General features: G+C 39.0%; 1 protein-coding gene across 2 annotated transcripts in view; it reads left to right on the top strand.

Annotated features, from left to right (window-relative positions):
• The window catches only part of tmcc3 (transmembrane and coiled-coil domain family 3), a 23857-nt gene extending 1970 nt beyond the window's left edge, over positions 1-21887 (top strand). The window contains exons 2-5 of one of the 2 annotated variants that reach the window (XM_046874249.1): positions 11035-11121; positions 13691-14634; positions 14971-15106; positions 20094-21887. In XM_046874249.1, the coding sequence (XP_046730205.1) occupies positions 13730-14634; positions 14971-15106; positions 20094-20396 (1344 nt within the window). In that variant the 5' untranslated portion in view covers positions 11035-11121; positions 13691-13729 and the 3' untranslated portion in view covers positions 20397-21887. The remainder of the gene's footprint in view (positions 1-11034; positions 11122-13690; positions 14635-14970; positions 15107-20093) is intronic. The other variant, XM_046874248.1, reaches the window with a different exon arrangement.
• The last annotated feature ends 830 nt before the right edge of the window (positions 21888-22717 follow it).

Raw genomic sequence — 22717 nt, 5'->3', positions numbered from 1 at the left:
AACTTACAACCTTGTGATCAGAAGTCCAATATCTTGACCACTGTGCTACCCCCTTCCCCATATAGAAACAGATTAGATTATTACCATTGTGCAGAGAGTCCAAGTACAGAGCCAATATAAATATATATCGTTACAAATATACAATGAACTTATTATGGGAGTGCAAAGGTCCAGTATATATATTACAATAATATCGTATAAGGTGCAAAGGGTAACAGCGCAAATAAGGCAACATGAGGAAGAGTGTTGTATTTTGTTCAACAGTAAAAGAATGTGCAGCAGTAACAGTTAACCAATGTATGTTTACAGCATAAAGACATGTTAATATACAGTGCAGTCTTTATGAGTAGTGTTAAGTTGACTGAGTTGGATGTAGAGATCATTGTTTATTTATAGAGTTCAGTAGGTTGACAGCTGAGAGACAGAAACTGTTTCTGAGTCTGCTGGTGTAAACAGTCCAAAGCTGGGATGAGATGTGTCTTTGATCATATCTCTCCCTTTTCGTAGGCAGCGTTTGTGGTGTATTTCTATGATTAGGTTAAATAATATTAACCTAATTTTCATGTTACAGCCGAAACCGGTACCGATGCGTACCCTTTGACAAATCAGATCCATTCAACTGCACTGTGGTGTAAAGTTTCCTACGTAACTGAGGTGACTGAACAGCGCTCCAATTTGATATCAATATTAATGCAGGTTATGACAAGGATCAGGACACACCACACTGTACACTCAGGTGCAAACTGACAAAAAAAAGTCACTGTTTAGTTTAGTATCCGGGCACTGGATCAGCTACTGTTGTATAAGCAACATTCATTTATTCTGAAGAATTTCTGCGACAGAAACTGGGCAGAAAATTTAAGCATGGGAATAATTCTCTTATAAATAATTGAGCTCACTTCTAATGCTGTAGTTGGTCCACGTCTCTGAAAATGCGAGTTATTAGTTAGACACAGAAAAAAACCCACACTGCCGCATATTAAAGTTTAAGTGTTAATATTAAAGCTGGATTTTTAACCACATTTTCCTGCTTTGTTTTTTTTAGAGAAACTTGGCCCATACAAAATTCAGTAGGCCGGGTTTTAACTTGTGTCAAGCCGAGGGATCATATGACTGATTGTTTTAATCATGACTGACTCACATTCAAATATCCAATTACTTTGTAGATATTCTATATATACCTTATACCTATAAGGCCGTAAATGCTTCTTGCTTATCTCTCACATATTTCATCTACATATTCAAATCAATTTATTTTTATTTGTATGGTGCTTTTAACAATGAACATTGTCTCAAAGCAGCTTTACACAGATAATGTGGTGATTAAAAGTAAATATATTTAAGTTTGTCCCCGATGAGCGAGCTGGTGGCGACTGTGGTGAAGGCAAAACTCCCTGAGATGGCATAAGGAAGAAACCTTGAGAGGAACCAGACTCAAGAGGGAACCCATCCTCATCTGGGTCGCACCGAATGTCCATTTGTAGCAGATATACGATTTTGCGGGGTACAGTGATGATGATCATAGACAGGCTTGCTATTTAGACTCTAGTTTCATTATCATTGCTTGTGTTATGTTGCGTTGTACGAATGACCAGTCTATTATTGTGAAATATTCTTTAGCAATATGTTCGACAAGCCACTTTTGAGGCTTTTGGTATATTAGAACAGAAGTGCAATAGATATTGGATTGATATTGGGTTGAGTATTCTCAACTGCATTAACGTATTACTCAAAATACACCGTATTACGCAGTTGACTTCATTACACAGTTCGAAAGTAATACAAATACCCAAATTGGGAATTAATAAAAAATAACATTGTATTGTTAAAGAAATGCACAAAAGGGCGGAGTAGTGTTTTTCATTGTGATGACATCATCAAGTCTCATGACTTTCGTGGTAATCTGCATGAGATTGTAACACCTGCATGTCGCTTAAAAATTCCAGTGGCAGCTCCAGTGGAATTTAGACAATCAGTGACAGGATGTTAGAATTAGATTTTCTTCATTATGTCACACGTGAGACTATGCCTCATCCACCTCAGCACCAGGAGAGCAGAATGACTTTACAACTGAAGTGTTCATCAAAATGCTGATCGCCTTTTTGATGATGATTAAAACAGTATAAAGTTGAGACTTCAGCAAAAAAAGAGAACAGAGAACAAATTCAGGATGATGAAAATAAGAACATCGAAATCGAATCCTAAGGATTCGAAAGGATCAAAAGGATTTCAGGTGCTGATATAAGAACAAGAACTCAATTAGGCCTTGTTTTGCAGTCATGCAGATTTTTGCAGGAACAGAGCAGAACCTGATCCACTATGAGGACTTCTTTTGAGAATGCTCAGACTTTTTGTTTTTCTCAACTGACCATGCTTTTTTTTAACACAACTGATCATGGAAACTGAGAGGAATATGACCAAACTACACTGAACCCTGATGTCCAGGGCCATAGCAAACAAATCAGGTACAAATTGTTCTACAAATAGGTACAAATAGACTCCTGCAGTGAATATGATTGATTTATTATTCACTATTTCCAATGCCTTTGGGTGAGCTCTTTCCCATAGCTGTGAATTGACAGTAAAGAAAGCTATAATGCTCGAGAGAATTTAATGCTTTTAATAATGTGAAAAAATATTTCAGAGGTTTCTGATTATTCTGGAGCAGCAGTATAAATCTTTAAGCCACCATATTTGCTGACTTTGTGGTTCTCAGGTGTCCAAACAACCAAATCCTTATTACATAGTGTAAAAGAGTCCCTTAGTCATGATGTACAGTATTTCATATACTCGATTGTTTGACACAATGTTTCTGCACAATCGGGAAAAAACAATCAGGAGCTTGCAAGCCAGGAACATATCACAACGAAAGGAAGTATGTGTTAGCCTGATGGGTGTTTTGCAGCAGGAAAACTAGCTAACAAGTGGGAAGAATTGAGCGGAGACCAAGAAAAAAAAAAGAAAACCAGCAATAAAATCCCTTATCACTGGAAGTCTTGGTAAGAACATTCTGTACATTCTGAACTAGGAATTTTACATCATGTGATAGAAAGTATGTTTTATATTTGACAAAAATGAGAAATGTTGCCTTCTCAAAGTAAAGGAGTGAGGTGAAAAGTCACACACACACACGGACAGTATGGATTGGCCATGCAATTGCTCAACTGGAATTATGGATCTTGTCTTTGACTCTTTATATTTTTCTCATTTATGTCCCAGTTTGCACACTGTAATTTACACCTTAACCATATTTCATGCTCCTATGGCGTGTTTTTTCCCAACTGAAGCATTGGTACTGGCAGTACCTCTGTGTCCTCTCCACCGAGACAGATTTGTGGGTGTCAGGAGAGCTCCTGCCTCCTAACAGCTCTTTTATATTCTCCCGCTTGCCCATTAAGTTGGCGTAAATTTATTACCTCATCATCAGTATGGCGAATAAATCTCTTCCTAGGACAAGCTAGAGCTAGCGGAGGACAACATGTCTTTGTTGACATTATGGTAGAAATGGTTGAGTTGAATTGTTAGAAATTCAGCCCCGAAGTTCAACTTCCACTCGGTTACACACTGTGTGTGTGTGTGTGTGTGTGTGTGTGTGTGTGTGTGTGTGTGTGTGTGTGGCTTGAGGGCAGCACCGGATTGTCCACATTTTTTTCGACGCTCGTGTTTATTGTTTAACCTCAGTTGTGTGTTTAAGGAGTTTGCAGTGCTGTATTTATTGCCCAAGGACATCTCCTTTTGAGAAAAAGGAAAAAAATTCAATTATTTTAAGTCCAATTGTCAGATGATTCACCTAAGACGCCTTGGGGCTCTTCAAACTAAGCCTTGAACCTTAAAATGTTATTGGTTTGTTAGTTTTTTTGTGATACAAACTACTTTCATTAAAAAATGAATGAGTGCAAATGTAGTCAGTGTCAGGTTTTGCCTGAGAAGAGTTGACATGATAAATACCCATTACATTCTTTGAGTCATTATAGACTGCATCATCAGTCCGATATTGGACTCATAGCTTTTATTTCTAGTGTATATTATTTCTAAGTATTGTTCTTTTTTGTTCTTTTTCATTTTCTTGTTTCTCTTGTCATATCTTACTGTTAATCCTAGAGATAAAAAGTGATTTTATTGATAGCACAATGCTGTGATGGGTGTAAAAACTCTCTCTCTCCCTCTCACACGCACATAAACAGACATGAACACACAAATAAATCAAAGCTCAGCAGGATTTCTGCAAAGAATAGAGTTCACTCAAAGAATAATAAACTTATAAGGCTTAGATACTGTACAACAATTGAGATTTTTATTTATTTATTTATTTATTTATTTATTTTAATAAATGTCTGCCCCATGTGTTTTTTTAAGGCTTACCTCCATGCTTATGAATAATAGGACTCAAATTTTGGAAAGGTTTCAGCTTGAGGCCAAGGTTAGTTAGACTTTGCTATTTAATTTAAGATCTGAGTGCATTTTAGAATCCGCTGCAACCTAATTTACATTTACATTTGCGGCATTTAGCAGACGCCCTAGTCCTGAGCGACGTGCAAAAGTGCTTTGAGTCTCTAGCAATGAATAAATCTACACTGGTACACCAGATTACAAACAATATAAATCAAAATATAACTCTTGATTTTTACAAAGCAAACTTGGAAAGTGCTAAGTAAGTGTTTCAGGAAGAGGTAGGTCTTCAACCGTCGCTTAAAGATAGCCAGGGACTCGGACTTCGGACATCTAGGGGAAGTTCATTCCACCACCTCGGTGGCAGAACAGAGAAGAGCCTTGAAGTATACTTACCTCTCATTCTGAGAGAAGGTGGTACCAGTTGAGCAGTGCTGGAGGATCTCAGACAGCGTGGTGCAGTGCGAGATGTGATGAGGTCTCCGAGGTAAGATGGCGCTGGTCCATTTTTTGGCCTTGTAGGCAATCATCAGTGTTTTGAATCTGATACGTGCAGCTACAGGAAGCCAGTGAAGGGAGCGCAGCAGTCGGGTGGTGTGGGAGAACTTGGGCAAATTGGGCAAATTCATGCAGCTGCGTTTTGGATCATATGCAGTGGACGAATAGCGTTCAGGGGAAGAGGAAGACTTGCCAAATGTTGTTTGTTGAATGTTGTTTTTACCACTAGAAGCAGATTCTTTTTCACCTACAGAAAATAACAAAAACAATTTGACTGTTTACGATTCGTATTATTACGGTTCCAATTAATTATTGAAAGAATGATGTGATAACATGAGTTTCGCACACTTATGTTATAGCAGTTCCTATTCTGTCCTTTCTTTTTCATTCTCTTCACATTAATAGGATACAAACAATAAAACAAGCGGCTTGCCATGAGAAACCGAAAAATACAAAGCCCTCAGTTTGACTCAGTTTGGCCGGATGTGACTGCGGAAAAAAAAAAACTCTACCGAGATGGCATAAGGAAGAAACCTTGAGAGCAACCAGACTCAAGAGGGAATCCATCCTCATCTGGGTGACACTGAATGTCTATTTATTCCAGATAAACGATGTTGAGGTGTGCAGTGATGGTGATCAGATGCAAACTGTAGTCCTGAGTCAGTGTAATTATATTATGCAGAGCCATATACACCGAACAGGCATAACATTATGGCATTATAACATGAGCGGTGAAGTGAATAACACTCTTCATCTTACTGCTTCATCATGGCACCTGTTGGTGGGTGGAATATTTTAGGCAGCAAGTAAACATTTTGCCCTCAAAGTAGAAGTGTTAGAAGCAGGAAAAATGGGTGAGCGTAAAGATTTAAGTGAGTTTGACGAGGGCCAAATTGTGACGTCTAGACGACTGGGTCAGAGCATCTCCAAAACTGCAGCTTTTGTGGCATGTTCCTGGTCTGCAGTGGTCAGTATCCATCAAAAGTGGTCCAAGGAAGCAACAGTGGTGAACTGTCGACAGGTTCATGGACGACCAAGGCACATTAATGCACGTGGGAAATGAAGGCTTCCCTGTCTGGTCCGATCCAACAGACGAGCTCCTGTAGCTCAAATTACTGAAGAAGTTAATGCTAATAATGCTTGAAGGGATAGAGAAATATTTTGGCAGCAAAAGGGGGACCAAAGTCCCCTATAAGTCCCTTGACCGGTCGCGAGTTCCGAATTTTTGCGACCTTTTGATACCCCCCTTCCAACCCAGTAAAAACCCAAAGAACACTATACAAAATCGATTTAAATGAGTAAATAACACTATTTCACTCCATAACACTTAATTATTAGACAATTTTAATGAGATAAACCTTGATTAGAAATGTTAAAACTAGTGTTTTGAGCAGCTCGCGGTTGCTCACGAGCCGATCTGAATGAGAGTCGCCGGTCGGAATGAAAGTCGCGAGCATGCGAGGTCGCGAGCGCTGAGGCCGCGAGCTCCGAGGTTCCACTGTAATCTGTTATTTAACGTAAAAGAACAATTTCATCCTCTGTGTTGTAGCTGCACTATGGTCACCAATTTGTCACCAAGCATTCGTCATGTATGAAGGCTTGGGATTAATCAGTTTCATTAAGGACTGTGATTACCAGGATTAATCTTTCCAAGAGTCTTATGCAAGTCTAAATCACACACATTCATCCTGAGGCTGAATGGGCTTCTTTTTTGTGCGTCTTTAGTTAAATAAAAAACGTGCAGTGTGTCATCATGCTTGGGTTGTGTACCTTTTTGGATTTTAATGTTTTTTTTTATAATGACTGCTATTTGAAATGTGAGCCCTGGTGGATCTCAGAAGTTTGGCTGATTATCAGTCAGTGATTCAGTGCTAAAGGCTTCTGAAAGGTAACTTCAAATGCTGGCTGAAATCTAACTTTGCTTTTGAAGTCACTGTTTAAAGTCAGTGCTGATACGCCTGTTGTTTAGCACAGCGCTTTTTGTACACCAACACACCACCTACCCTGCTCTCTACAACCCTTAATCTGTGAGGGGAAAGAAGGGATTAAAACTGAAAAAGGGAAAAATGTGTCTTTTAGGCTGTTGGAGAGGTAACGTGTGGAGATTTACTTTAGATTTTCCTTCCCTAAAGTGTCCAGGATGTAAATTGTGTGCATTTTGGACAGTGGCTTGTGTTTGTGTTTGCATTTGCATGTGCAGTGGAACTTTAGGCAAATTACCAAGATAGTTGAGAACATTTTTCTATGCCTGTCCAGGTGAAGCCACTTGAAAGCTAACGCTGTGTTCCATCAATAAACCTGTTTTAAATTTTTTGATAAATGGTCATATAAATTTTTTTGTTTTATAGCATTATTATTATTCTTTTTTACTTACGCTTACTTGAGCTTCTTAATACAATGGTACCTTGACCTACGAGTTTAATTCGTTTCGTGGCCGAGCTCGTATCTCAAATTGCTCGCACATCAAAACAATTTTTCTTATTGAAAATACTTAAAATGGCATTAATCCGTTCTAGCCGTCAGAATGCCACCCCATTTTTTATGTTTCATGTTATTAAATAAGGAAAATACATTTCTAAATAACAAATACTGTATAAAAACATAATAGAAACAGTATGTAAATATATAATATGGTTTTATTCACTGTATTTACCTTGGAAATGAGACAACTTGAGTTAACGAAGACGCCGGCGGAGGTGGAGAGTAGAGGCGATAGGCGGAGGAGGAGGGAAAACTCGTTTTTTGCTATCACTACTGTACACTATGTATCCCTAAACTTTAAATTTTAAATTTTTCTTCTTTGCTTATCTTAATTTTCGTCACAGTCTTCACTTTCTGGCTTCGCTTCGCCATCTAGCAGCAGCATCTCGAGCTCGTACATCAATTTTTGCTCGCGTAACAAAGCAAAAAATTGACCGAGTGACGACTCGTATCTCGGAAAACTTGTACATTAATGCACTCGTGGGTTAAGGTACCACTGTAGTTGATGTTGATACATCATCTACATCAATCTTACACTGTGTCTGATTTTTGGACACAAGCTTCAGTATCTTAAATGTTTCAGGCAGGTTAAGATGATAATAAACCAAATGTACCAGCTTCTGATGGACAAATAACTTCTAACAGCACTGACATTCGTAATTCAGTGAGCAAAAACACATTGTCCTGTGTACATAGGGAGCTGTGCAACCGGTGCTACTCTGACCATGTGCGTTACCATGTCTGCAATTTCATCATGGACAGCAAGTTAGAACAATGAGCAAATGTGAAATTCTGCATAAAACTATGCAAATCTGCCAAAGAGACATTTGACATGACTTGGCAAGTTTACAACGATGCTACAGTGAGTCATTCGAGGTGTAAATTGTAAAGGTTTGGATGAAGTACCTCGTGAGCTACATGCGCTCTAACAGAGCAAACACCCTTTTTTTCTTATACACATCCAGGTTTTTTTTTTCGTCCACTTCGCACAAGGAGGGAAATGACTGCATTGCAGCCCGCAAATGACCACTTACAAGCCACTAGGAACAAGGCATTAGGCCTGGTACAGATAGGTGTGTGTTTGTGTGTGTGTGTGTGTGTTTGAATGAGGTAGTGAACAGCACTACAAGTAAAAAGAAGGACTGAGACATTTAAAATGCTGCTGTTGTTTCGGATACTATTGCAGCCTATTACATTATTCATCAACGCTTTATTAAATTTCCCCAGATTAAGTAAATGTGCATAAGTAAATGTGAGTGCATATATTTATTATTACTCTGACTCTCCAAACTGTTAATTTCATTAATTTGACACGTAGTTGAATGGAATTTGTAAATGTTTGTGTCCATGAAAGTACAAATAGTTCATTGTTTCTCACAGTACATGCAGTGATTATTGAGGGTGTAACATGTAATTTCCTGAATTGAAGCCGAACTGTATTCTTTTTTTTTTTTTTTTTTTGTGTTCTCATGACTTGGAGTACAACCAGGATAGGGACACAGCTTTTTATTGCTGTGAGTGTGATTTAACGCACTCCATCATAGTATAATGCGAACTGCATTCCAGGATCAGCACATGCTTGCCTTAAACAACCTTTAACCTTTGAACCATTACTCAGCCATTGTAAAATTACACCATCTGCACAAAAACACTTTCTTCATAACCAAGAGGTCAAGTGGAATTTTGAGGCTTTTCACAGTGCAATTTGGACAAGCTAGCATTTCGGAAATAGTAAAAAAAAATTTATTGTTTGGACATGGATGTTTGCCATAAGACAAATGTAGGAAATGTTCCTCTGAAAATATGCTACAATTTGTTCTAGGGAAAAAGAAACCCAGCCTTGCTCATCACTCTGAGAACATCATCCCCTCAGTGAAGTGTTGTGGTGGTAGACCTAAGAGTTACACTTGAAGTACCATATGAGTCACTTCTGGGTTCTCCAGGTTTCTCTCAAACCACAACACTGTGAATGGGTGTATAAATACATGTGTCCCAGTTAAACTTATATGCAAGGTTCTTTGGTAAAGTTAGTAAAGATGAGTGGGATCAGGAAGGACAGCTGTAGATTCTGACCAGAGGCTGCTGTTGATGAAAAAGATGTGCAGTCATGCCAGCTGTTCCAATATTAAACATATGGCAACACAAGGACAGTTTGAAGTTTGCATGTGAACTGGGTGACTCAGTGGACAGTCACACTGGAGAACATCTTGAGTGTTTGACATTTTTGAGAAAAAGTAATGCAAGTATTTATCTTTAAACTAACTTTGGGGCTGCTTCTCTGAAGGTTACACAACCGCCACAGTGTTTTTTTCGAACGGTTATTATTGTCCTGTAATTTTTACAACTCCTCTGCTGTTGGGTTTGATAAAATCTGACCAAAACATAAAAAATTAACACCCACTGAAGACATTTACTGATCAAACATCCTTCATTATTATACACTGCTCTGAGGCAGGAGATGATTTAGTAGTGGCTTAACAAAAAGTCTGAAGGTGATGAAAATGTCACCGTTCAGCTGAACTTGTATCATTTTCCATTTGTGAGCTAGAATAATGCGGTTCATGCAATTCCACTTCAGTGTAAAGAAATGAGACGAGAAACATATTGATAAAAAAGAGATGGGTTTTAAACAAATATTTGAGATTGGATTATTGAATGGGTTCAGCTGAACTCATAAACTCTACTAGTGCAAATATTGTAATGGTCAAAAAAAGATTTCTATCTGTATTTCTGTCTTTCAATAGACCAAAAAACAGAAATCCATTCAGGTGCATTAACACATGTAGACCTGTTTATGGATTTCCTGCTTTGTGGTGCATAAAATTGTCATATTATGTATTTTTGAAACCACACATAGATCAGAAAGCTGATCCGCCATTCACACACTGCTGTTGTGCCAGGGTTACACACACTTGCACACACCCTTGCACACACACATGCACACACCTCCAACGTATTTGTTTTCTAATGGAGCAGGAGCCATTTACTGAGGATTTGCACATATCGAGCTGTAATGTGGAAACTCTTTGACCTTTTTGAGTGCTCGTCTAATGTTCCTGTGTAAGGCCACATAAACAAGTCAAATGGTTGCAGGAACAGCTGTCTGTATTCTGCAACACAGAGCCGCCTCACTGTATAACCGCTTTAGTTTATTTCAAAACATCTTCCCTCACTTGTGTGTTTCATTTAGTGACTAGCATTGTGTGGTAAGGAATTGTGCTCTGATTGGTTCAGCAGGAAGTCAACACAGGGGCTTTTTTTTGTGTTCAAGTTTCAATTCCTCTACGAATCATTATGCATAGGAAGCAATATTGCATGAATGTTCTTGTTGTTAATGAGCATTAGCATTAATTGTCTGTTGAATCTGGTGTAATATGTTTTCTCATTATGGCAATTATTCATGCACCGCGATCCACCGCTGTTCTTTTTTTCCCCCCTCTCTGTTCTCCAGACGGCTAGGAGACATAGATTCTAGTATATTGGTCTTGCTTACATCCACTTGCTCTGTCTTTTTCCCCAAAACAAACATTCAAATGATATATATGTAAGACAAACCTGGATGTGTTTGACGGTCGTGACCTATGTATTCAAAAAGAGAGCTTCTACCATGCCAATAGCAATAATATATTTTCCTTCTTAATAAAATGCTGTTTCCCTGTTCTATAGGGTGAGATCTGGGTGTTTTGGGGTGCTGGCTGCCATGGAAACTATTACATTTGAGATAATAGTGAAGATACAAAGGTCTTTTTGCAGGTTTGTTTTTTCTAATGGGATCTCATGAGAGAAAAGTGAGCTGTGCACACACAGAGAGCCATTAGAATGGATGAGCATTTCTTGGTTTGAGGATGAGAATGGTGTGTGTGTAGGGTGGGGGGGTGTTTGGAGATAGGAGTGTTTGTAAATGTATTATGACATTAATAAAACACAGACCCTGACTTTATCAAATCAGCATCAGTTAAATGTTTCCCTAGGTATATCATAAGTTGTTTATTTAAGAGCTCAAGCTTAATTTCACGTCACTTAAACACACACAGACAGAAACACACACACACACACACACACACAAACACACCAGATCTTTGTAACCAGACTAGACAGAAGCAGTCTGGATTTTGGATAAAGTCCCTTCTTTTATCTATTTGATTATTAAATATGTAATTTAAATCAGTAATGAAGCTCTGTCAATGTTTTGACAGAGGGTTGAAATTACGGAGAGACAGGATGTGCTCTGGCACTCGTTTCTAATTTATACAGTATTGTCATACACACTTCAGTTCAGCACAGACCACAGACCAGCTCTTTAACCTGTTAGCCCTCGACACAGATTTTGGGACTCACAGCTGAAATGCCTTTACCTAAATTTAAATGTTAACAGTTCCTGAATTGTGTATGGACTACATACACAATTTAAATATCTCTAAAAAGAAGACACTTTGAGCTTTACTGTCCATTATTCACAGTTGATATTGCTCAAAAAGATATTAGGTTATAGATGATTAAGTACTGTAAATAAATAAATCCTTAAATCCTAAATATATTTATTCTAAATACACAAAATCAGTCCTGGAGCAATCCAGAAAAGTAATGGGTTAAAGCCACATGTCTTCTGAGTTTATATTTTAAATTTAATGAAGATATCATAAACATTCCTACAAACATTTTTCTGAGACTATGTATGGTTCGCCCCTCCCTGCCCAAATTTTAGGACTCACAGTTGAAATGCTCTACCTAACTTTAAATGTTAACAGTTCCTGATAAAAATGTGCTACATACACAATTTAACACTTTGAGTTTTACTGTCAATCATCAAAGTTGATATTGCTCAAAAAGATATTAAGTTATAGATGATGAAGTCCCATGAATATACATTTCCTGCATTGAACATTTTTTTTTACATATATAAATACATGAACTCAGTCCTGTAGCAATCCAGAAAAGTACTGGGTTGAAAGCCACATGTCTCATGAGTTAATATTTCAAATTTTAGGAAGATTTTTATAACAAATGAGATTCCTACAAACATTATTTCTGAGAATGTCTGATTCTTTTCTCCATCCCCCTGTTTGAGAGTCACCTGCTAAACTCAGGTGCTCATTCATACTTTATTCATACAGTCTGCATATTTATGAATGGCTGACCATTAAATGCTTTTGTTACACACGTTTGGGTCTATTGATATTGATTTGGCATTCATATTGATGGCCAGGTAGCCAGACAAGCTATTGTTTTACAGCCATGGCCATTCATATTGATGTCTGGCCATTCCAATCTCAACAATACACACACACACACACACCCACACACACACACTGGTCACTGGACCCTTATCTTTCCTAATAAACCGGGATTAGCAGCAGTGGATGTGTTTGTGACTCGTTATTACAAGAATAATGTAAGTAGTGCATTTTTTATGCATGTTGTTGTTGTGTACTGCTTACACAAATTCAGCAAATACATTCGTTATATAATTTCCATTGAAAAATAGTGATCTGAAATCGCTGATTAAAACTTAGAGCTTTAGAATGATGTATAGTTAGTCATGGTTACTCTTCTTCCTATTTATTTAATCTGTTGCTGAACATTAACACCTGAGCACAATGGGATATTTAATCCTAAGAGGTTTTAACCTGTCGGAGTTAAACATGGTTGTTCTAAGCACATAAACATACAGGAAGAATTTCAAGCTCGTGTAAGTTGCAAATATGTTGAATACCCTGTTTGTGGAATGCCCCAGACAGCACATATGCAGTCATAGTATATCGAGTAAGGGTCTCCTGTAGTAACCAGAATTCCTCAAATTCCTAAGTGTGATTTTTTAAACAATCCTTCAAAAAGACCTGATTTGGACATTCCTGCATCTGACTTTCTGGTTGATTGTTTTCTCTGCGTGAAAGACAGACCTCAGCCTCACTTAGCCTCAACAAATATTCTGCCAATAAGCAGTGCCAAGACCCACCGATATTTCCAGACACAGGCATTATGACTGACATGGCAGATGACCAGCCAAGACTCTTTAAAATTTCCTAATCAGTAAACACAGGGGACGGCTATATACTCACCTTTTACTGCTTATATTATATCTATTAAGGTGGAAACAATGGGATTTTGTTAATTCTTTAGTGTTCAGTGACTATAGTGTCCACTGGATTGCACCAGAGGTCACAGTGTTGTGTTCGAATACAACACACAGAAGTTCTTTCTTATGACGTTCTTTGGAGGTTGTGGCTAAAATCGTGTACAAAAGATATCAGAGGTTTTTTTTTTTTGGGGAGGAGCATCTGAGGTTGAGACTGATTCATTTTTCTGTCTCTGTTGTGTGCAGTCAGAGCGAGCGGCTGAGGGTACAAGTCCCCCAGGCATAATGCAGAGCGGGAGCTCTGAGTTGTGTCTGGAGCTCGAGAGTGACGCGGCTGTTCGGGACGGCTTGCGTCCTCGGCTGGGTCTGGACAGCCTGCAGCAGAAGATGCTGAAGGTGACCGAGCAGTTGCGTATCGAGCAGGCTCTGAGGGATGAGAATGTGGCAGAGTACCTGAAGCTAATTGACACTGCCGACAAGCAGCAGAGCAGCCGCATCAAGCATGTGTTTGAAAAAAAGAACCAGAAGTCTGCGCAGACCATCGCACAGTTGCAACGCAAGCTCGAGCAGTACCATCGCAAGATCAAGGAGTGCGACACAGTGGCCGCGACCAACGGCACCAAACAAGCCCAGACACCCGGTAAAGATCTTAAAGAAGCTAAAGAAGCATCCAGGGACAGCCTGAAAGACTGCGCCAAGGAAACAGGGGTCAAAGCGAGTAGCCGAAACCAACATTTGGACAAAGTGAAGACAGTAGGTCCAGGCGTCTCACTTTCTCCACCATTTTTCTTCAACAAGTCCAAAGGCTTTGCCAGCCTCATCCGAAACAAATTTGGCAGTGCTGACAACATTGCACACCTGAAGAGCACGATGGAGACTGGAGGCGGGCTGCGAGCCGAGGGGGCAGGTCGAGCGCTGAGTGGCAGTGTGACACTTACAAGCAAGCCGAAGTATCCAAGCGACGATGAGTGCTCAACAGGCACATCGGCATCTGCAGAGAGCAGTGGTCATGGCGTCCAGGCCGAGGTGGGGCAGGTGGAGAGCGTGAGCAGGCTGAGCGATGCGCTGGATGAGGTGAGGGAGCTTCGAGAGGCACAAGGTCACCTCACCGAGGACATCGAAAGCCTGCGGAGCCAGACCCAACGTAATTATGGCTTTATCTCACAGATGCTGCAGGAAGAGCGCTACAGGTACACACATCATTCAGGGTGTCAGAATGAAGCCGGTGGAAAAAACAATAACCGTAAATTGATTCAAATCCCAGGTTCTATTTTTCTGTAGGTTTATTGACTTTTGTATATTCTTCTAAACAGTTACAGTTAATTGACATAGGTTTGATGTAGGAAAAAGTGTAACCAATTTAATAAAACTAAAAAACAAGCTAAAAATTACATTTAAAAGCATTTATTTCCAATATATTAGTATTTATCTGTCCACTTATTTTTATTCTTCCTGATGAATATCTCAATCATGTGCTCATGCATATTATCATATTGCTTGTCCTACACACGTGTATCATATGGTAGGTGTGAGCGCCTGGAGGATCAGCTGAACGACCTGACCGAGCTGCATCAGAACGAAACCACCAACCTAAAGCAAGAGCTGGCGAGCATCGAGGAGAAAGTAGCCTACCAGGCTTATGAGCGAGCCCGTGACATGCAGGTAAACGCACCACCCACAAACATACAGCAGTCTGTTGAAATATTACGCCTGCCCAAGTTGCGGAACTCTCCTGAATGAACACTTAAAGATCCCGTATAGATTTTAAGCATAATGGAGAAACCGTGGCTCCATCCATTAGTGAATGTTTGTTCACACTGCAGAGGTCACACATGCTATAAGCTAGGCTTTGTTGTATGCAGAATGTGGTGAGAGCAGGTGCTGCTAGAAGCTTATTCGAAATACATTCCTTTGGTCACATTGTTGACTAATGAATTCACCACTTGAATTCAGTATTATAAGGTTCAGTGTGGCATTTTTCTCAAAGATTTGTTATAAACTTCACTGTGGGAATCGTTTATTGGTCTGTGGTGTGGTTTCGGGGTAGTATTTGCAAAAATGAACAATTTTACATCCAAAATCAGTAACAGAATTGGATTTATAAGGTTTTTTCCCCATCCAGGATGAACAAAGGGTTAACATTAACATAGCAGTGGACATTTTTGTTTACAGTCAGTAAAACTTTCCGTTAGACTTTATATATGTGAACTATTTTGTGAAAATATACTGCTGTGAAAATTACCACGTTAATAACAATTCAACGCAAATTCATTTTAGTGGCACTAATTTTGTTAATTCGCAATTAATGCAGCGCACATTTCTGTTTGACCGTTTTTATTCGTAATATAAATAAATACTAATAAGAGAGGGGAACCTTCTTAAAACCTTAAACGCAACACATACTCAGATAATAAAAAAAACAAATAAACCACTGAAAACAATTTTTTAACCAGTAAACATTTGTTTTACTGATGCGTCAAGTCTCAAATCAGCACCAAAATACACCATGATGTGCACATCTGAGGAATTAACCCTCTGGGGTCATTAAATGCTCCGGCGCATTTTGTGGCACTTTTTCCTCATAATGCCGAAAAAATCTTAAATTACTGTCTTTTTTTTAATCATACAAATAAGAGCAGTACATCATATGAATTTGTAAAGGGTCCACTTTTAAAACTTTTAAAACAGTCTCATAAAAGTGAGTACACCCCTCACATTTCAGCAACCATTTTAGACTCTCCTTATCGAGAGAAAATAATATTAAGTACTACTGAGTACTAATGAAACTTGGATATATTTTAGAATAGTCAATGTGCAGCTTGTATAGCCGTATAGATTTCCTCTAAAAATAACTCAACATGCAGCAATTATTGTTAGAATAGCTGCCAACAAAAGTGAGTACACCTTAAGTGATAACTGTCTAAGCTGTACATCGTGTAAACATGCAAAGCCACATGTCCTATTCATCATGTTCATGTTTTTATCTTCTTGGCAGGACTATACAAATTTGTGTGTCTTGTATTATAGCAGTTAAAATGTGGTGATTAAAGGTTAATTCCCTTATATTGACCCCTGGATGTTCAACATGAAACCTCATGGTAAAGACTCTCTGAGATTTGAGAATTAGGTGACACCCTGAAACTGAGTTACTGTGCAGTGGTCAGGGTCATACAGACATCTTCCAAGACGGGTTCCACTCAGGACAGACCTCGCAAGAGTTGATCAAAAAAGTTGAGTCCTCGTGCTGTGCATCAAAGTCACATGAGTGCTGCCAGCATTGCTTTAGTGGTTGCAGAAGTGGAAGTGCTCAGACCGGACGCCACACAATGCAGTCGGATTGCATGACCATCGTCCGAGAAGGAAGCTCCTCTGAAGCTGACTCACAAGAAATCCCACAAACAGTTTGCTGAAGACAACTTGTCAGAGAGCATGAATTACTGGAACCATGTCCTGTGGTCTGATGAGACTAAGATTAATTTGTTTGGTTCAAATCGTGTCCAGCATGTGTGGTGACGCCTTGGTTAGTAGTACAGAGAAAATTGTGTCTTGCCTACAGTCAAGCATGGTGGTGGCAGCATCATGGTCTGGGGCTGCATGAGTGCTGCTGGCACTGGGGAGCTGTGGTTCATTGCAGGAAACATGGATTCCAACATGTACTGTGACACTCTAAAGCAGAACATGATGCCCTCCCTTCAGAAACTGGGCAGAATGGCAGTTTTCCAACATAATAATGAACCCAAACACACTGCCAAAATGACAACTGCCTTGCTGAGGAAGCTGAAGGTGAAGGTGATGGAGTGGCCAATTATGTCTCCAGACCGAACCCTATTGAGCGCCTCAAGCAAAAGGTGGAGAAGAACCACGTATCTAACATCAATTGTATTTAACATTCAATGTTTAACACTACGTATCAGTGGTTTCAGGTACACAGAAAGGCACATAATTCACAATAGGAACAAAAAAAAAAAGAACAATTATGGTTCAAGAATTCACAATCAGCCCAAGGAATGGTAATAAAATGTGACTGCAGTTTCACAGTTTCTGAATGTTCTTTTGGAAACACACCTGTATTAACCCTGAGTTGTACATGACATAAGGAGGAGCCCTTTAGCATTTATTCACCAAACTGCACATTCTTTATTTTCCTTCGTTTCTTTCCTTGTTTCTTTCCCTCTTATTCTTAAGCATACTTCACTTTCGTCATGCATGCATGTGCGCACACAACTGCTATGCAACTGGCATTCATCACATAACTAGCTTGTGTATTTTAGGATTAACAGTGGCATCCACTTCAGCCACACAAATCTGCGTGTCAGGTTTTCAATTCAGGTTTTCAATTCAGGGTAAAAGAGGGGTGAGAGGGAGAGGGAGAGAGAAAGAGAAGGATTGTTAGGCAGAGCTCTGTTTCTCTTTAAAACTTCATGATGGTTGTCATGACACATTAAAAAATATGTCCTTATTTAGAAAATTCAGATGACTGGAATTAAACAAGGGGGTTTCGAAATGTGCATGCAGCAGCAGGTAAATTGTTACCCCTCAATAAGTTTAAAGTAAATACAGCTAGTGATTTTATACACAATTATGTGTTTAATCACTTGTGGTTGGAGTATCACATGGTGTTATGCCTGGGTGTCATCCTCTGTATATAGAATCTCTTGATTACTCTGGGGAGGTAGTAGTTCAGTAGTAGTAGTTCAGGCTCTGGGTTACTGATCAGAGGGTCGGGAGGTTCAAGCCCTGATATCGCCAAGCCGCCACTCTTGGGGCCCTGGACCCCAGCTTCCTAACATCGGTGAGATATGCGAAGAAAGAATTTCACTGTGCTGTAAAGTACATGTAACAAGTATAAAGCAACTTCCATCCTTTTTCTTTTTATTTCTCTTATCAGCCGTGACTAGGGGTGTATTATATATCATCTACAATAATATTGTAATTGTTGTTTTAACGATTTGACATTATTGAGTAAATAGCAAAACCCAAACAAAACAAACCTACAGAGTACACTCATAAATCATGCGATGATGTTTAGTAGTTTAGACTCCTGCGCGTGCTCATTTAAAGTTCATTCTTTCCCTGCATGATTCAGTCTATTAAAATGCATTTAGAAAGATCACAAAGTGATCACAAAATTTAAGATATAGAAATTGTACATTTCTATAATTTTATTTAGTTATCCAACATTACATGAAAAGTGATTTTTTTTCTCTCCAAAAATCAGCATGATTTTTCTTTTTTTTGCCGTCTCCATACCCCCCTGTCCTCTACATCTGCCTCTTTCACCCCAACTACCTGCGTGTTGTCCCTTACCACATCCATAAACCTCCTCCTTGGCCTTCCTCTTTTTCTCCTTCCTGTTGGTTCCATCCTCAGCATTCTCCTACCGATATACCCCATGTCCCTCCTCTGCACATGTCCAAACCATCTCACTCTCACTTCCCTCACTTTGTCTCCAAAATGTCCTACATGCGCTGTTCCTCTAATAAAATTGTTTTCAATCCTGTCCATCGTCGTCACTCCCAACAAACCTCAACATCTTCAGCTCTGCTACCTCCAGCTCCACCTCCTGTCTTTTACTCAATGCCACTGTCTCTAAACTATACAACATCGCAGGTCTCACCACAGTCCTATAAACTTTCCCTTTCACTCTTGCAGATACTCTACTATCACAAATCACTCCTGCTATCACTCTTCTCCACCCACTCCACCCTGCCTGCACTCTTTTCTTCACTTCTCTAATATACTCTTTATTACTTTGCTCTCTAACACACACTTTATTACTTTGCACCTCTTTTTCCTGCAACCGCACCACTCCAAGCATGATTACAAATTTGATATTGATTTTATCCAACATATCAATAAACAAGAAGTTAATATTAAGAGACTTATGTTTTAGAAAATCCATTGTCTGTTTTTGAATGTTTTCACAAATAAAAAATAACTCCAAACAAAGCCACAGCACTGTTTTACATCTCTGAGCAACATGGTGTTTGGTTCCTGTTTAAATGATTCGGATCAATCGCAATGATTTGGTTATTACCAATGACTCAGGTTTTAATTTTAAATTTAAAATATTTTCTAATTTTTAAAGCGTCCTATTCAACGTTTTGAAAAATCAAAACGGGTTAAAGCATTACATGTCCCTCTGAGCTGCTTTAAACAGCGAAATGCCACTTCAGATGCAGCTTCTGTTTCCTCTGCATTGTGAATTTTATTGATTCTGATTAAATTTGTTTGGTAAAAGCCAAAATGTCTTCTTATTCTAACTGATTGATTAAATGTAAGAATTTGACTCACAAGATGATGCATACTTTTAGAAAAAAATGGATTAATAAAGGTAAAATAAATGGCCATTAAGGGTAAAAATCAATAAAGATTTATTTGAAAAGATTTTTCTCTGTCACTACTGGGAACTGACCACCACACAGAATATGAAGAACATCAAAGATTTTAGGTGTCAGCTGTCCACGGTAGTCCTTGAGTTACCAGCACAATAACACACTCAGCAAAATATTATCGTTATTATTTTAAATCCAAAAAAATATATATATTATACAAGTTATAAGATATAATTTGTTGTCAATATCGACCACCACTACCTGTGGGAAACCCCCTTTGTGTCTCAGCATGTCTCCCTCTTCTGTCTATTCAGGAGGCGCTGGAGGCGTGTCAGACTCGCCTCAGTAAGCTGGAGTTGCAGCAGCAGCAGCAGCAGTTGGTGCAGCTGGAAAGCGCGGATGCCAAAGTGCTCCTGGGGAAGTGCATCAACATCATGCTGGCTATCGCTACAGTGATCCTGGTGTGCGTATCCACCGCGGCCAAATTCACAGCGCCGCTACTGCGCAGTCGCTTGCACTTGTTCATGACTTTGGCATGCGTGTGTTTACTGGTCCTCGGCTGGAGCCACTGGGAGCACGTGCAGTGTGTAGTGGAGCAAATTCTTCTGACCAGATGAAGAGCACTTGTAAACGTGTGTGTGTGCGTGTGCGTGTTTGTGTGTGTGTGTGTGTGTGTTTTTCACACTGTGACTTGGGACACTGGAACATGGGTCAGGAGAAACTGTTCAGATTTTTCTCAGAAGTCGTTTGTGTGTGTGTGTGTGTGTGTGTGTGTGTGTGTGTGTGTGTGTGGGAGGTGTTTCTATCTCATTAACTGTACTGTATTTTTCGTTCCGGTTCATGCAACCCGTCTTATCACGTACAAAATTCCCAGGAATTCATAGAAGGGAACCTGAGCTCTGGTTAATACGAGGTTAATATGACATTTAGTACAACGTAGACATACAATGATTTACGATGAAATGTTTTTCTGTTCAATGTGAAGTCTGTAGAGCGAACCTTACTTAAGGTGACTCTCCAATCACAAGCACACGAGTGAGTGAAAGCAAATGTAGCAAATGTATCTACTGTCTTAAGTCAGTAATTGGGAACGATGTTGGGGAGATCGACGCGTCCAGTTGATGAAAAAAAGATGTTTATTAAGCATTGTTCCATACTCAGTCTGTCAATTGGTCTTGTTTGAGCGACATTTACGTTTTTAAACTGTCAAGCTTTAATACGACACTCAACTTTAGCATATTGCACATATGAACATTTAGTTTCAAAAATGTGAACAATTCCTGGGGAGTTCATTGTCAGCGGAGGTTATGAATGGAAACGGTTATGAATGGATGAATCATTTAAACTATCAGTGATTATGGTTAGATTCATTGTACTGTGTTCTCACTGTCTTTACTTCACCGAGCAGTTGCAAAAACATCCGTCAGCAGTGTTTCTCTCGTTCTGGACCACTCTTTCCCTCCAGAGCTGGAATAAACCAAAGCTCAGCACACACCAGCTGTTTGAAATGCAGTGTAAGTGATGCTCAACTTCAACTGTGCACTGAAAGGAAACATTTATTTTGTAGGGTTTTTTGTGTGTTTGTGTGTGTGTTTAGGTGTTTTAGTGTGAATTTAGGTGGTGGTAAGCTGAGCTGTATAATAGAATGAAATGTAGTACTTTTTAAATGAAGGTTTTAATGACTATTTTTATACCTCTGTTCTTCAGATCCTGTTTTAATGAGTCTGTGAATACAGCAGTTGCGATTGCTATCTCACCTTACGTGATGTTTGCGTGTTCACATACAGTTTGTAATTAAGTGTCATTGTCATTACCTACAATAATGTTAAAGATTTGGATACTTCCAGAGTTGCAGGACACCAATTACTTTCCCTTATGAATGAATGATTGATTCAGCAAAAAAAAATAATCATTTGTCTCTACCAGATGTGATACGAAAGATGTGTGTATTCCTTAGTTTAGTTTGACACTGGAGCTAACACGTATTTCACATAATTCACCAAGTCTCATTCCTCAGAAGTCACACCAGCTTGCTGTGTAATCTGTAGTAAAATGATGCACTAGTTTCTAATAAATACTGCTGTCATACAGCCATCTTTCCCTGGAAACGTCTCACTCCATTCTTATCAGGATTGTCCATATTCGGAATAATAGGGAACTCTGGAAGTAATGTTTACATAAACTCAGCTCCACAAGTATCCAGCGATCTGTTTTACCCTGATGGAAATGAGTGGTGGACAGTAAGGAAGTAAATGTAATTCGTTACTGTACTTAAGTAGCTTTTTCACGTATCTGTTCTTTACTGAAGTATTTTTATTTGGAGAATTTAACTTTAACTTCATTACTTAAGTCAAATATCTTAATTTGACTATATTATAAATAAGTTTTGGGAAATCAGTCGTTCCTTTTTATTTATGAGCAGATAAACACATAACTGGTCAATCACGCGGCGATCCACTAATCAGGGTCGAGCACGCGCTCTGTTATGAACTTGTTTTGATTGGCGCTTGGTGGTATTTACTTACCACCAACATACAGTTTAGCGTCAGTTCAACAGCAAGCTGAACATTTTGAGAGGAACAAATGATGGAAGAAACTCCTGACTCGAACTCACCACAACACCCGTGCAATTATTTGCCTGTTTTTTAGTTTAAGGTTTTGGTCTTATGATCATTATAATAGATATCAATCAGTGTTTGAATAATTATCCTAATTTTATTAATAGATCGGGGTGCTAAGAGTAAAAGTATTTTCACACAAACTGAGTTGATTAATCAAAAGTCTTGTGCCAATAATGATAATAGGAACATTCTCATCATAGTACTTTGGATACTTGGGTACATTTGAAGGCAAATACTTTTGTACTTTTCCCCAGGTGAACATTTAAGTGGAGCACTTTTACTGGAGGAGTATTTTACCTACTGTATCTCTACTTTTA

The sequence above is a fragment of the Silurus meridionalis genome, chromosome 18 (assembly GCF_014805685.1).
Source record: "Silurus meridionalis isolate SWU-2019-XX chromosome 18, ASM1480568v1, whole genome shotgun sequence".
Classification (NCBI taxonomy): Eukaryota; Metazoa; Chordata; class Actinopteri; order Siluriformes; family Siluridae; genus Silurus; species Silurus meridionalis.
This window is presented reverse-complemented; position numbering and strand designations above follow the sequence as displayed.